The 15,777-nt window shown below is 52.9% G+C and overlaps 1 protein-coding gene across 1 annotated transcript in view; it reads right to left on the reverse strand.

Annotated features, from left to right (window-relative positions):
* Positions 1–591: 591 nt before the first annotated feature.
* Positions 592–15,777, reverse strand: part of BMP6 (bone morphogenetic protein 6) — a 131,869-nt gene continuing 116,683 nt past the window's right edge. Inside the window, exons 3-7 of the mRNA XM_072945701.1 lie at positions 12,760–12,908; positions 11,555–11,752; positions 3,078–3,154; positions 2,156–2,266; positions 592–2,067 (exon numbers count right to left, since the gene is read on the reverse strand). Coding sequence (XP_072801802.1) covers positions 1,918–2,067; positions 2,156–2,266; positions 3,078–3,154; positions 11,555–11,752; positions 12,760–12,908 — 685 coding nt within the window. The 3' untranslated portion in view covers positions 592–1,917. The remainder of the gene's footprint in view (positions 2,068–2,155; positions 2,267–3,077; positions 3,155–11,554; positions 11,753–12,759; positions 12,909–15,777) is intronic.

Raw genomic sequence — 15,777 nt, forward strand, 5'->3', positions numbered from 1 at the left:
TTTAGAAGTTTCCACACAGCCTTTCCCGTTAGCTCCTGGGAAGATTCTGGTTGTATTTGCCACCTGGGGCATGAGGACCAGATGAGCTTCCCCAGGTCCTGGGTGTCAGGGTCTAAGGAAAGCCCGCAGCCCCGCTCCTTGGCCCTAGCTAGGAGGGGTTTCTGGTTCAGCCCTCAGCGGTCCCTTTAGAGGCAGTGGCCTGTACTCTGCCTTCGAGGTCAGCCTCCTGCCGTATGAAGAGTGGAGTTAACATGACCCCAGGACCAAAGACAAAAGGAGGCAGGGCCACGTCAGGGTGAAGCAGGCCACGTCACCACTGATGCTAGCGTCCCAATGGTTCACGCCACCCTGGTTAGGAAGCATTTTTACCATCACCCTTGGAAGTCCGCAGCTACAGAACTAGGCTCCCTTAAGGTCTGTACCTGTCCGTCCTTTGCCATCAAGTTACTTCTCGTAACACCCCACTGTGCCCAGCGGCCGTGCTCAGGGGATGTGGTCACCGGCACAAAGTAACTGGTGGTGCGACCCTTAGAAGACAGACCATGTCTGCTGTCTGCGGCAGACGAGCACAGCAGGACCTCGGCCAGCCTCTGCCTTAAAGGAAATCTTTATTAATCATGTATGGTTCACAGATGTTCTTTTAAAGGAAAAACAACCCAACTTTCTGGAGAAGCACAATCTGAGTGGCTTCCGCTTGCATCATGAATCCTGTTTTCAAAGAAAATCAAAGTGGTACAATTTGTTTACACTATGATACTTTCTAAATAAAATTTTTTTAAAAAAAAATGGTCTGGCCGTTCCTTAAATGTTACAGCAAAACAGTTATCAGACAATAAATTATAGTTGATATTTACAGAAAAGCTGTAAAGGTAGCTATAGCATACATGTAAGGTTTAATCAGTTTAGTATGAAATTGGTTTCCCAGTACATGATCGTGAAAAAGACGTTTGAAAAATCTTCCAAGGTGAGATCTGAGTCTGACCTTCTACAGGAGAAAACTGATTTCGGGTCCTAAACGGCTCGCCTGTCCGAAGCCGTTCCTGGGGGCTGGGTGCCCTCTGTCGGGCGACGCCTGCGACCCAGGACACCGTACAAGGGCCAAGAACCGTTTCACAGACAGAGACGAGAGCGGACGATCCCGAAGTAAAGGTGCTTTTCAAAGAGCCGACCCCAAGGGCGGAGGTGTAGGGTGGCACTCGTGTGCGACATGGTTGCAGCGATGGCTTTAACACGGCTTCTTGTGCCCGGAGCCTCCACTCAGAGTGATCACTCTAGTCTCTTTTTGGTCCTAGTGAAAGAAATCAGCATGGGGGGGGGGGGCACGGGCAGACAGGGCTGTGGAAATAACGTGGTTGGACTGAAAGAAGTATCTTCACACCGACAAACACGTAACCGCACGACCAAGACTAAAGGCACTTGTACGTCGCCCGGCTCCCGCACCGGCCCCGAGCCTACGTGAGCCCCACCTCCCCGGGAATGAGGCCTGAAGACGGGCATCTTCCCCGTTCCCGTGAGCTGACGAACGACCGAACCTGCTGATACTTGAGCCAAGAATCCTTTTGCTTTTTTAAGATGGTTTTCCCTGTTTACTCACTAACACCACAAGGAGCTTGATCTAAAGCGAACACTGATTTTGGTGGGTTTTGAGGGGCAGAGGGGAACCCTTCAAAGTTCTGTTTCTGCCATGACCCGATTTCATCCTTCAGACCTTCAAGCTCAGCTTCCTACAGAACCACCACGACCCACGATATTTTCCTATGTGAGCAAATTCCGAACAAGGTCCTTTAAGACCTTCCTGGGGCAGGAAGGCGCCAGCCAGCACCAGCTGGTTTCAGAGTCTTGCCCTGCGTGATTTTTAAGGCAGATGTCATCCAGGAGTCCAAGGCCGTCTGCGTGTCCCCAGCAACTAGCTTCAAGTTAGTGGCATCCACAAGCCCTCACGACCATATTCCTGTATTTTTTCAGGATGACATTGGAGTTGTCATCAAAGTAAAGAACCGAGATGGCGTTTAGTTTTGTTGGTGCACAGCACGGTTTGGGGACATACTCAGGATTCATAAGGTGAACCTGTTCCAAAAACAGGAGGGAAGGGCGTCATTAGAAATTAAACCTGGTCTGGGCTCACTGCTACCTGTACCGTGAAAACAGCGCTCACCAAGGTCTGCACGATGGCGTGGTTGGTCGCGTTCATGTGCGCGTTGAGGGGGAAGGAACATTCTCCATCACAGTAATTGGCAGCGTAGCCCTTGGGTGCAATGATCCAGTCCTTGATTTAAAGCAAAAGGAAGCAACAGAAAAGGGTGGTTCACATAAACTCTTCGCATTATCCTGCTCTCAGTAACCCTGGGAGCAGGCATCGCTCACAGTGGACAGGGAAGGGGACAGACCCAGGAGGTCAAGGTCACATTCAAGGGCAAAGCTAGGGTGTGAACCCAGTCAGTCTGACTCAGGAGCCCTCGCGGTCTTGATCCGTTCCTCGCCTGCCGAGGCCTGGGGGCCCGCAGGAGGCTGGCTCCATGTGCTTGCACCAAAGGAGCCTCTCCAGGCACCTCTGTCATCCCAATGCCACCTGCATAGGGAACTCTTCTACCACTTGGCACCTGGATTTGGCCTCTTCTAAACTCGTGAAGGCTCTCAGGTGTTAGGACAAAATATCTGTGCTCTTCCAGGTCGGGTGAGCCGAAGTCTGGCCCTTGGAGAAGTTAACAATTAGATCAGTATTTCCAGCCCTTTCTCAAAACACAGTGAGCATCTGTTTAAATGCCCTGTGGACCTTGAACGAGCGAGGGAAGCATACTGGGAAATGGGCTAGTGATCTGCAGAGATGCAGTGCTTGGAGCCCAGCCTGGGCTCCCCGGAAAGGTGCCGGGGGAAGGGGCGGGGGTTCTGGCACTCGTGGGCAGGCCTTCCACCACCTCCCTCCCGGAGCCAGGCATCCGGGAGGGCTCCTAAGCACCTTCACAGAAGGAACCTTCTCGGTCCTAAAGCTCAAGGTCTTTGATGGCGGCTGCTACCATTGAGAAGAGAAGAGACCGCAGAAGAAGGGCCTTCGTCCCCCTTGCTGTTAGAGAACTCACCTGCCATCCCAGGTCCTGGAAGCTCACATAGAGTTCATGCTTCCGGCAGGCTGTTTTGAGTTCGCTGCTGTTGTAATCTGTGGGAGATCGGAAGAGGCACCCATTAACTCCTTCATCCCTTCATTTACAAGCTTCCCTGGACTGTTCGCCACGGGCCAGGCCCAGTACCGGGCTCAGGGGAGCCCTGCACTGGGCCCCTGCTAGGCACAGCCTGGGTCCCTGACAGCTCTGCGGGCTCCCAACTGCCTGGGTGTTTGACACACCCTGTCTTGTCCTCTCTGGGGCCACTGCCGGGCACCCTGGCCCATGACACGGAATGGCTGACTTGAAGGGACTCCTTTTCAGCAACAGATGTTGTTATGATCCCGAGTCGTGTGTGAGGCCTACGGGGGCAGGTGTGGCCCAAGATGCTCCAAGCACCCCTGGGCCTTGACTTGGAAGACACCGTATTCACATTAAAGGCAACTGCCGGGCTGGAAAAGCATCCTGAAGGGAGCGCAGGGGAGCGGGCCCTGCTCCCCAGTGCTGCTCTCTGCCCTGTGACCTGCACTGAAGCCACGACCTGGGACAGCAGTGCCCCGCGAGCACCTGCTGACGGGCACACACTCACTCTGTGTGACCCAGGACCCCCTAGCCTGGCTGAATTAACTGGGGGTTGGTGGGCACATCCTCACACCAGGAGAGCGCCCGCTGGAGTCTAGGAGGAGAGGATGCAGAAGCTGTGAGTCCCACACCTCCCTCCCCTGCATCCTACCAGTTGTTTCAGTGAACTGTCAGACCAGAGGAGGGGGAGCTGTGGGAACCCTTGGAAGAGTAACCAAGTCAGAACCGCAGGTGGCATCTGAAGGGAGGGCCGTGGGCAGCCCTGTTGAGGGCTGGGCCCTTGACCTTGTGGTGTCCCTGCTAACCCCAGGTGGTGAGTGTCGGGACTGAAGCAGACTGGGGGCCCCCTGGTTGGTGTCAGAGCGCAGGCAGGGACAGTTCCTCTTTCTGCTGATGGAACCAAGCCGCCGTGGGGAAGGGCCACTCTGCGACCTCCGCCAACAGTCCACGTGTCTGTGAACCTGCTCAGGGCCCTCTCTCTGCTCAACAGAGAACTTGCTCTGCCAGGACAGCTGTTTCTTTTAGAGCCAGACACGGGCATGCCTGTCGCTGAGTCAAGACTGGGGCTAGAGCGAGAAAGGGAGGAACTGGCTCTCCTGTTTTCTTCCTACAGACACTTCAGGCCACACTTAAGTCTCCTTATAAGGCCACGTGGAGTGCTGGCAAAGGATGGGTAAGTTTTTGCAAAGGTCAGTTGTCCTCTGAACACTGGATCTGCTGCTCAGTGGCTGTTGGGACCCAGGGCTCCGCAGTGGATTGACAGGGCCGCACGTGGTTTGATCTGGTTTTGGGGGATTGACATATTGCAGAAAAACATCCCCCTGTCCTTTGATATCTGTTTAGATGAATGGTTTGGATGGGGCCAGTGAAAACCTATGCAGTTAAATGTAATGGGACCTAAAATTGACAATTTAACACATGCAGCTGTGAAAGGTGAGATGATATTACCAGTCCACGTACCATGACGTTTCACTTAGACCATTCAATGCTTTGTTGAATTAACTGCTTATTTTCATTTCTGAGTTGTTTGATGCATATTCAAAAAGTGAAGCAGTAACTGTCAGTATGTTGGCTCCATGCGCAGAAAAAGAACTTCACAAAAGTTAAATGATGCAAATTTGGTCAATATCATTTGCAAATGCAAAATCCAGTTAATTCTAATAAAAATAAATTTGATGGGACCCTATCTACTTAAGTGGGATAAAGGAAAGCAACATAGCTTTGCCCACACGGGTTCACCAGTCAAGGGCAGGCAGAGAATAGTCCAAGAGCTGGAGACACGCACACACACACAAGCACACACACGTGCACGCATGCACACACGCACGCCCACGCACACAAATTGGAGCAGCAGACTCAAGGCTGACAAACCATCCCCAAGGGGCAAGGTCCTCGGGCTGCCACACAGGCTGCCCATGCCTGGATCACGAGCATCACCAGGGAGTCTGAGGCCCGCCCCAGACTCACAAATCAGAATCGCTGGGCCGGGTCCACTGCGGCCCAGCTGCATCTGCAGACAGTAAGACTCATGGCACCACCCTTCAGAACGAGGCTCGCGCAGGGGACAGCACCGCCCCCACCCACACACAGAGCCTGTCTCAGGACACGAGGACTCCCTGGGCATCACTTGGGATGCAGATGTGATGACGGCTCATAGTATTGGTCCCGAGAGGCATTTTCAAGGGATCTGGCTTTTTCAAAGCTGAACACAGAAAGTGACATCTGGCTCTTAATCATTCCAGACGATTCTCCGGCCTCAGAGCGGAAGGCAGGCAAGTGCCCAGCAGCCTGGCTGGGATTCTGGCCCAGCCAGACCAGGTGGGTTTGGGGAAAACACTGTTAAGTCACCAGGTAACAAAATTGAACAATCAGAAAAGCCCCCAGGACTAATTTCTTCCATAATCAAAAGGAGGTAGCTCCCTATTCTGCTTCTCGACAGGAGAGAACATCCCCTCACCATAGATTTTCAAGCTGCAAATACGTCACAAGAATGTGAGTCGCCTTTTCAGCACTGCTCTCCACCCCCACTTTTATAACCTCCTTCGGTAAAGAAACCTTCAGATACGCTTGGTTTAAAAAAAAAAAACCCAATCCTGCCTCTCTTTTCCAAATGAATATCATAAACATTTGAACACGGGTTTTGAATGGAGATTTAAGTTGGTTTCATCTCAGGGTGTGTGGTCCCCCAGGGACCATCACTCCAGAAGATCAGAGGCCACTCGGGGGAAGGGGAGAATTTTTTAAAGATCCAAGGAACTGTAAAGACAGACCTGCCCGTTTGCTCCCTAAATGAAGGTCACTCGGCAAGATCATCCACTGCTCTGTCCTGGAAGAGACGAGCAGAGATCTGGGGGAGGAGGGCCAGGCTGCCGGGCCCAGAGCGTGTTCTTTATTTGCCTGTGCTCTTCAATACTTTGCCGAGGCCGGGAGCTTCTCAGGGGAGTGGGGCCTGGGTGGGAAGAGAAGGCGTAGCAGGGATCCTGACTTGCAGAGCAGGCCATGCACAGGCAGGGTCCCCATCACGCTGGAGTCGGGCCAGGCAGCCCCCTGGGAGCACCGGGGAGGCACTGCACCTGAGTCCCAGCAGCCTAGCCCAGCCCAGCCCAGCCAGGTCCCAGGGGTCAGGACAGCCGGCCTGGGGTCCTTTCCAGCCCCAGTAGAGGAGAAGAGAGAAACAGAGGGAAGATGTGGGCAGAGGAAGAGGCAGAAAAGAGAGTCAGGGCAGCCTAGAGACCAGGTGACAGAGGAGGAGTGAGAGGAGCAGGCAGGTGGCTGCCCCCGGCCAGGGCTTCCGCAGAGGGGCTGACCCCACTCCGCAGGCCACACCAGCTGCAGGCCCCAAGCTCGGCCAGGAAAACACTAGAGCAGCGGGAGCTGGGAACAGAGCATGCCGTCCGCCCGGCCCGGCTCTTCTCAGCTCAGGCTACAGTGTCTGCCCAGAGGGAACTTGTTTTTGAGAGGGAACGGTTCATAGCTCTCATTTCCCTTCCCTCCTAGGATGACAAGGGCAAGTTCAAAGAGCAGCTGTGAAAATGGCACCTCTGTCCACACTGGTCTGGCCACTCTTTCCGTATCTCCAGCCTGCTCCAGCCTGCTACCTCTGGCTCCCAGTTACCCCGCAGAATCATCTCGGCCATCGATCACTGATGCTGGGGCCCCCAGGGGACCACACTGGGATTGTGATTTCTGGTGTCAGTAATCTCAGAGTGCTGAGGGGGCAGGGGGCAAGAGCTTGATTTTCAGAGTCTCGATTTTGTTGACAACTGTTCTGTCACTCCAGGATTTCAAGATCTCCTAAGGTGCCATTGAATCTGGGTGGGGCTCTGATCTCTTCTCGGCCTTTGTCTTGATTATAAAAGAATATGGAGCTGAGTATCTTGAAAACTGACGGAGGCTTCCCTCAAAGACTGAGCCCTATGACTCCCTGTGCCTCTCTGTCTCCCTGCAGCTCTGTCCCCCAGCCCCAGCGCCCCGTCAGGAGTTGGCAGTAGCTGGTGAATTATTCAGGGGTCTTCTTTTGCCTCTTTGTTACTCAGCGTTACTGGCCATTAGCACATTCATAAGGGTGAACCTAGGGATGGGGTAGAAAGTTCCACTTGGCTTCACTCCTTGATCCTGACGGAGCTTGATGGCAAACGAGCTTCAAGTGTTATGAATATGGAGTCGGAAAGGATGCTAACTTTCAAATCGCTAATGCCACTGTCTGTCCTCCCCAGACGGAAAGTAAAGTCCTGATTTCACTTAGGAAGCCTTGGACCAGCCTCCACCTCTTGACTGAGACATCTGGAAGCCAAGCTGCCGGCCCTAAAATTTTAATTCAAGATCAAAGTGACAAATTAAAATTCCCAATGCCTTTGAAGGCCTGCAAACAGCTAATTCACAGCCCTGACCCACGTCCATTCTTCCCAAGCATTGGATGTCCATGGCGGGGGTCTGCTCTCTCATCTTGGACACTCTAACCCAGGAAGCAGATGACGAACTAGAGGGGACACCTGCCAGGAGCTAACAGGCCAAGCGAACACGGACCTGTAAGGATGAGACCCCCTCGTCTGTGGACTGAAATTCCCTGAAATCTACAGCAAAAGACGTCAGAGTCTTAATAAGGTACCTACACCACTGTTTTCAAACTGATGAATTCTGGTTACGTTCTTTACTCTGGAAACGTACTGAATGGTCCCGACTGGAAAATTCAAGGAAAAGAAGGTGTGAACTATCAACAAGACAGTCAAGAGTGTTTCCACGAGCCAGAGCCACACCTTCTCCCGGGATCCTTCAAGATTTGGGTGTGTCGGAAAGAGACAGAAGGAGCATTTACTCAAAGAGATGCTCACAGGTAGCAACCGAATCAAAGATCTCATTGCAAAGGACAGAGGGGGTCTTGAGAAGGTGCTGGTTCACTGACAGTCGGCAGAGCTGAGCGATGGCAACAGAAGCGTCAGGGGTGGAAGGGGCCCAGGTCACATAATAATCCAATTTTATGTGAATTGTTAAAAGTGGCAGGACATGTTTCAAAACTATCCACCTGTCAAAACAAAGAGCAATTCTAAGTCACAGTGTTGGCAGCCAGCTGGTAGACATGGCAGAAAAGCTGACTCACCAGCTGAACTGAAGTCACATTAGCTGCCGCTACCCCAAGATGTCTTGGAAAGACCCTGGAAAATTAGCTGCATCAGTTACCTAGCATCACCACAGGGAACCATCCCTCAAGGCCCTCTGTTCATAACCCGTGCAATGGGCTGGCCAGGCGGTCTCAGAGTTTCCCAGGGGACAAAATCGTGGCCCTCAAGAGAAAGATGCTAGGAAAGAGGATGGGATGCAGCAGGTGGAAAGAGACCACCCAGTGAGTGCTCCGGGAGCAGCGGGCTGGCCACCGTGGAGGCCGAGATGAACTGCCAGGGTCCCAGGAATCCCCGTGGGCTGCGTAGCATGGCTTGGACCAGGACTAATGCAACGTGTGTGAAAACGATGAACGATGCTGTCCGACGGTATGCTAGCCCACTGGAGAAGTACCACGCAGCCCACATCCATCACTGCCTTGGAGCAGACAGCGGCAGAGAAGCAAGGACAAGCAAAACCCATCCAGGGAGACTTTGGATTAAACCCATTGTTTGGTGCATGTGTTTGGAAAGTCCAGCTTGAAGGCCACGACAGAAAGAAGAGTGGATTTTGGTTGGCAATGGGGAGAAGGCAGAGGGGCTCTTGGCCTTTCCCTCGCTGTGGACTGGTCCTGCCGTCTCCTGCATCTGCAGCTCAGTTCCCAAAACAGCCACATAGTTCCCTGCCACCTGTCAGCCTGATGACAGGCAGTTTGATGGATTACATGAAATTCTTAACCCAGATGCAGGACGGTCTCTGGTGGGCTTCTCCTGCAGGGCGTTGTTTCCGTGGAGAAACATGAACTCCCCGGGAGCGCTCTGTGGCAGAAGGAGGGCAGCAGAGGCCAAGCAATCTCTTCCTGCAACCTCCCGAAAGATTTCCAAGGGGCAAGTCCTGCCTGGCGTCACACCGGAGGCCATAGCTTTCTGTCTCAGCAGCATCGGGCCCCACGACAGCCCGCGGAGAAAGCACGAAGCGGTCGGTCCGGGCCTATGGGTAGCCGGCCGTCTTTCTGGACATCCCTGCTCCAAGAACAATCTCCTTGGCACGTCTGTTCCCATCAATGGCGCAGATAAGCAAGGAGGAAAGAGCCAAATACATCGAGTAGGACTTCAGTGGGCTTCACACGAGCAATTTCTCGGACCAGCTTGAGAGCGTCTTTGCAGACGGTGAGAGGGAAGGAGGGCCTCCGTAGTAATACTTTCCTGGGGGTCTGGGACTTCAAATAGGTGGTCCAGGGGCATTTGGTACAAACTCTTTGCTTTAGTGCCGCTGAAAGGAGCAAAATGCATTTGGAAGTTCGGGCTTGGGAGGTGGCGGATGGGAGGGTGGCAAGACCCAGACAAAGCAGACAGGCTTGCCTCTTACTGCAAATTAGATCAATTTCAGTACTCATATTTAATCTGAACTCATCAAATTGAAAAAAAAATGTTGAAAGGGACTGGGAAGAGATTCATGCAGTGATACCACTAAAACCAAAATCAGAAAGGACATGTTTTCCCAATTAAAAACAAACAAAAAAAACAAGAACAACTTGATATGTGTGCTAGTGGGGGAGGGGATATTGAATAAATCAAGTCAAATTTTCATTTTAAAAAGCAATCAACATTTCCAGAGCTGCCTTCAAGTCTGAGGTCTCAGTACGCAAATGACCACAGTTCGTTAGAGAACGGCCGCTCCGCCACCAAGCCCCGAAGGACAGTGCCGAGATGATTAACTCTGTTAGGCAGGCTTCCTCCGAAGCAAATAAAGGAAGCAGTTATTTCTTCTTCCTCTTCTTTTTCTTTAAACCCCAGCCCTGACTGTTCCTAGTGGTAAACACAGGAACACCCATGCTGTGCAATGCTTCCAAGACACACCAGGATGACAAGAAGCAAAATGTCACATCACACTGGGTGGTAGGTCTTCAGGGTCCACGTCCAAGTTACTGGTAAAAGAAATGGCTGATTAAGTCAGAACCCCAAACGAAGACACTTCTTCCCAAAGGATAGCTGGGTACTCGGGGAAGTTCCATGCCCTCTTTCTGGCCACTGAAAGTGACATTTTCCAACAGTCGCCTGGAAGAATTAATGCATCTTCCATAAATATTTTACATCCTTTCCAAGGATCCTAACATATACCCTGAGAACTTCCTATGATTGGATGTAACTGACCTTTGAGCCAGATCAATGCTTCTCATTCAATCCCAGCAAATCCACCAAGGACCAATCATCCCCACTGGACAGCTGGGTAAACCGGATTAGGTCTGTCCAAAGTCACAGAGTAGGAACGAGGGAAGCAAGATCTTGCACTGCAAACCCCACAGCAAAGCTTCAACTTCGTGCTTGATTTCCAGGCTATTTAAATGGCCAAAGGAAACCCAGAACTTGCAGGCACCAGCTTGAGAGTGTTAGGCCCCTCGGTTTGAATTCAATACTAACTACGTGAGCTGGGTATCAGGTGGGAACCCCCGTTCCGCCATCCTTCTTGGTCTGATGAGTGGACTTCGCGCCTCTTCCCAAAAAGGCGCAGCATGGGACGGGGCACTTCTGACGGACCGCTGAATCTGACACTCGGGCAGTGGGGGCTGTTTCCTGTCTTTTGCCCTTTGAACCTATCTGCTCAGGGCAGGAGGGGGCTGACCGCGCTCCCTAGCTCCAGGGGTGAGCTCGGGGCCCCCGCCTGGCTGTCTACTGCAGCTACCATGAAAGCGATGCTCTCTTTCTGAAGTTGAGGTTGCCTTCCTGGCCACCATGGCAAGAGAGTCTTTCTGAGAATGCCGCCAAAAAAAAACAGAGAACAAGAGATTCCTAATACCGTTTGAACTCATGGATCTTAGTGAGTCAAAGGCAGAACCCTGAACTTCCCAGTTAAATGAACCAGTGAAATCCGCCCTGGAGGGTCGCGTGAACTGACTCTCCATCACCTCCAGCCGAGACCGTTAACAAATACGAGCCCATCATATAGAAATGTACAGAGTTTTTGCACATCACAACCTCCCAGGGGTAATGTAACCAGAAGAAAATCTAGATGCTCTCAGGATCTTTATGAGAATGGGAACAAAAAAAAAAGAGTTGGAGAAAGCTGACCAAACAGAAGGATGCTTTCCTGGGAAAACAGACACTGAGGCCGTCTGCAACCTACAGACGATCTTTGGATAACGAGCGCTCCCCCCGAAGGCCCTGGGAACCCGGCGAGATCACCGGTGACTGACCAGGCACCTGCAGGCTTTGCAGCATCTGGAACCACTGCCTGCCCCCCCGACCAGGCCTCCCGGAAAGGCGGGCCGCCCGACCCACCTGAGGCGCCGGAGGCCCGCGACACGTCCTGGGCCTGGGTGGAGCGGTTGCGGCTCTGCTGGCGGCGCCGGCCGGAGGTCGACCTGGTGGTGCGCACGTGGACCTCGCTCACCTTGAAGAAGGCCACCATGAAGGGCTGCTTGTCATAGGGGCCGTCCCTGCCCACCAGGCCCGCGGCACGGGGGTTGATGTGGAGCCCTGGGGGGCAAAGCGGAGCAAGGTTCTCGGTACGCCCGGAAACGTCCGGCTGCAGCCCCACCCCGGAGTCCACCTGGCCTCCCGGGCGCTGATCGTCAAGGAGGAGGCTGAGGACCGGCACATCCTCGCATCCCCCGGGCTCCCTGGATGGCCCAAGCCACCACTCCTTCCAGAGTGCCAGGAGGCCGGCAAGGAGCGAGCCCCCCCAACTTCTGCTAGTTTTCTTCCTTTGTATTCAGCTTTTTCTTTTTCTCTTGAAAATGGTTGTTTCTTTTTTAAAATTTTACTGAAGTACAGTTGATGTACAGCGTTGTCTCAGTTTCTGGTGTACAGCAGGGTGATCAGTTACACATATTTTCCTTCCCACTATAGCTTATTACAAGACATTGAATAGAGCTCCCTGCGCTGTACAGTAGGACCCTGTTGTTTATTTTATATCTCGTGGTTTGTATCTGCTAATCCCGAACTCCTAATTTATCCCCCCTTTCCCCTCTTTGGTAACCATCAGTTGGTTTTCTGTGTCTGTGAGTCTGTTTCTCTTTTGTAAATAAGTACATTTGCATCACTTTTTTTAGATCCCACATATAAGTGGTATCATATGGTATCTGTCTTTCTCTGTCTGACTTACTTCACTTAGTGTGAGAATCTCTAGGTCTGCCCGTATTGCTGCCAATGACATTATTTCAAGGTCAGAACTCAGACTCTGTTTCTCCCTTTCTCTTTATCTCAACGCACCTTCTCCCCGCCCCCCCTTTCTCCTCCCGCCCCGGTTCCAGCCTCCGAGAGCTGCCCTCCCGCGGTTGCTCTGGGAACCTGGACCACCTAACCACCTCTCAGTCCTTCCCAGGAGACCTCGGGTTAAGGCTTTGCTTGCCAAGAGAAGTCATGAGGGGACAGTAAACGAAGCCATTCCAGGGGGCTCGCCTGTAATCCACGGGGCAACCATGCCTGCCGCCGTAAAGGAAATGAACCCAAAAGGACTGCTGGCCCGACTGGGGCAAACTCACCGTCCTGCGTCACCACGCTCAGCTGAAGCCCCATGTTGTACTGCGGGGTCAGGACCCACAGATTGCTCGTGGCCGTGATGTCGAATTCCAGCCAGCCTTCTTCCGAGGCCCACACTACGCGGGTGTCCAACAAAAATAGGTCAGAGTCTCTGAAAGAAAGAAAAGACAGCGGGGTGAAGAGGGCCCGGCCCCCAGCCCGTCCCCGCTCGGTCCTGCCTTGAGGTCAGAGCAGGGACCGCAACCTGCTGGGCTCTGGCTGGTGTGACGTCACACAAGACACATGCCCGACGCAATCTGGAGAGAACTGAGCATGTGCTGGGACACCATAGTGCCACCAAAAGCTGGCTCCCACCAAATCTTTTCTAGAATTAAGGTATATTAAAAATAAATCAATCAGTGGTCATACCGTGGCTTACTTTATGGCTAAGGAACTCTAAAAAGAGAGGAAGTGGGGGGGCAGTGAGGAAAAGGATTAAGAAAATATTAAAATCAGGATCAATATATATGAACATCTGCTACGTTGTCCTTTGTTCATTTTTTTCTTAAAATTAGGACCTGACTATCCCCAATGTTAGTTCCTGTGAAAGAAGGAGAAACCAGAGTTCACATCCTCGCTCTGAGCAACCATCAGTTCTTTGCTTTTAATTAAGGCCTCTGAAAGGTCTCCCTGGGGGGCCCAGTCCTTTCTTGTGGGGACTGTGGGTGTGCATTGAGTGACTTTTAAGTTTGTCCCGGTGCTTCTGTGAACCACAGCTGGGGCTCTTTGAAGCAAAACGCCTCTCCTCGGGCCCCACGGGGACTGCTTTTATATTTTTGACAGCTTCCAACTAACATCACTCTAGGGGTTGTGGGAAGACAGAGGGAGGGACCCACATGCCATGACAAGGCGGTTAGGGATGGTCACCTAGGTGTGTCTCAAGGTCACTCAGCCTGAGCTGACATCGCAGGGTCACCGGCATGAAGTGGCCTGGAATTCCCGTGTCAGGGAAGGGGGATGTTTTGGCCACGGAAAGATTCAAATCCCTTGTTGCTGGAAATATTCTGCTGCGATAGCTCACAGGATAGAGAACTTACTAGATTTCAATCCTAAATTCAGTACTAAATTTAGGACGAGCATTGTAGTACCAGTATCACACATTTAAACCAGTTATAATGCGCTTTCATCCACTTCGCTTTAACAATCTTGAAAACAGCTGCGGAAACAGGCACGGACATGAGTTTACAGACACGTGGCCAAGGTCGAAAGCTAGTCAGTGAAAGAACAAGCTCGCAGAAAGGAAGCGAGTGGACTGAGAGACCCCCCTGACAACTTACTGCCTTTTGAGATGACTATGGAAGGCAGCCTGTGACAAATGAACAAGGCGTGTCTCCATCCCGCCAAACAGTTCCAAGGCCAGGGGAACATCTGAGTTAAAAACCTCTCAGAGGGGAGACCATTTCTCCCGTTGACGTGGCTCCGGGTCAGAAGGAAACGCTATTGTCATCGTTTCCACGCTTCGCGCAGGAGGTCGGGCTGCAAGTCGTTTACTCAGCTGCTGGACAGCGTCTGCGGGGGGCGGCATCCAGCCCTGCCTCTTTAAAGTGCTCTCTGCCACGTCTGTCCCACCCTCTGTTGACAAATTACCCCCCCTATTCCTGAGGTGACCGTGAGCAGGGAGACAGGGGGCTATTCATGGAAACCAGCAAGAGGGGACGGCACGTCCAAAGCTTTGAAGTGAAGATGTAAAAAGACATCAGTTCTGTTCCAGGAGGTCGGAGAAGACCCTCGTCCAGAAACAACACAGACGCGGAACAGCAATGTGGGAAAAGTAGTCCTGAAGGAAGTACAAGTCACGTTCCCATCAGAGGGGCAGCTTCCAAATGAAGACGCAGGGGGACCAGCGGGGCAGAAGGCTGCCCCTGAGGTGAAGAGGGTCAGGGTGTGGGCGTCACTGGTGGCTCGGAGTGCCTATGGGGCAGCCAGCACATTATTTTTCAGGACTTGTAACAAGGATGCAGAGAAATACAGCCCAAGATACCAGTGTGGCATACATGGTAGAAAGAGCTAGAATGAGCTTGCATTTTCAAAAAGTGGAATTTATGATCAAGGAATGTTACTAGAGAAAGTGGGGGCTGGGACACAAGGCCATCATCCAAAAATGGGAGCGAGAAAGCAGAGAAAAGGAAGAAAGAGGAAAAATGCGTGGATTCAAGGGGCAATGGGAATCCCGAGCGAAACCCGGGGCGCAGGTGGAGCAAGGCTGACAGGAGGGACCCACGACCACGGTGGGGAAGAAGAGGAGCCACGGAGTCGCGGGGACAGGTGGACACCGGAGCCAAGTTCCTGACTGAGTCCTGATGGGGCCCCCGGGCTGTGTGGTGCTTCTCGGCTACACCCGCTGACTGTACACAGAGGACACGCTGGTCCTCACTGCTTAAGAGACCTGTGGGGTCCACCCACGCGGTGTCACAGCCCTGCCCGGAGCAGGAAGAGCTCTGGGGCTCACGGGCAGTGAGGCCGTCTCAGGTTTAGCCGCTTACACCTAGGGTGCTCAGGCCCCCTGGAGGGGAGGGGAGGCGAGGGGGAGCGTGGGCTTAAAATAACTGGACATGCTGGCTGGGGGAACAACAGGTATTTCCTGTGACCTCTCACCAAGCGAGCACTTGCCAGGAGCCTCGTCTGGTCCTCGGGGAGCCCGGGGAGGCAGGTCCTACTACAGTGTCCCTTTGACAACTGAGGGCGTGCATCCTGGAGAGGGCAGGTGTGGCAAGGTCACACAGGTACCACATGGGGTGACCAGAGCCCAGGCTCTCAGCCACGCACAGCCACAAAGCAGAGTCAAGGAAAGTACAGGACAGAGGGAGCGAGGGCTCAGAACAAGGTCAGGGTCAAAACCTCCCACTGGTCAAGGCCACCGGCGGCTGGATCCGGGAATCACATTGGGCCGCTCAGGGCTGCACAGGATCAGCAATCATGAGCGACCCCTTGTCTCAGGGTCAGGGGCGGAAGGGGTGAAAGGTCACGCAGGAGACATCCTT

This window comes from Vicugna pacos, chromosome 20 (assembly GCF_048564905.1).
Source record: "Vicugna pacos chromosome 20, VicPac4, whole genome shotgun sequence".
NCBI lineage: Eukaryota > Metazoa > Chordata > Mammalia > Artiodactyla > Camelidae > Vicugna > Vicugna pacos.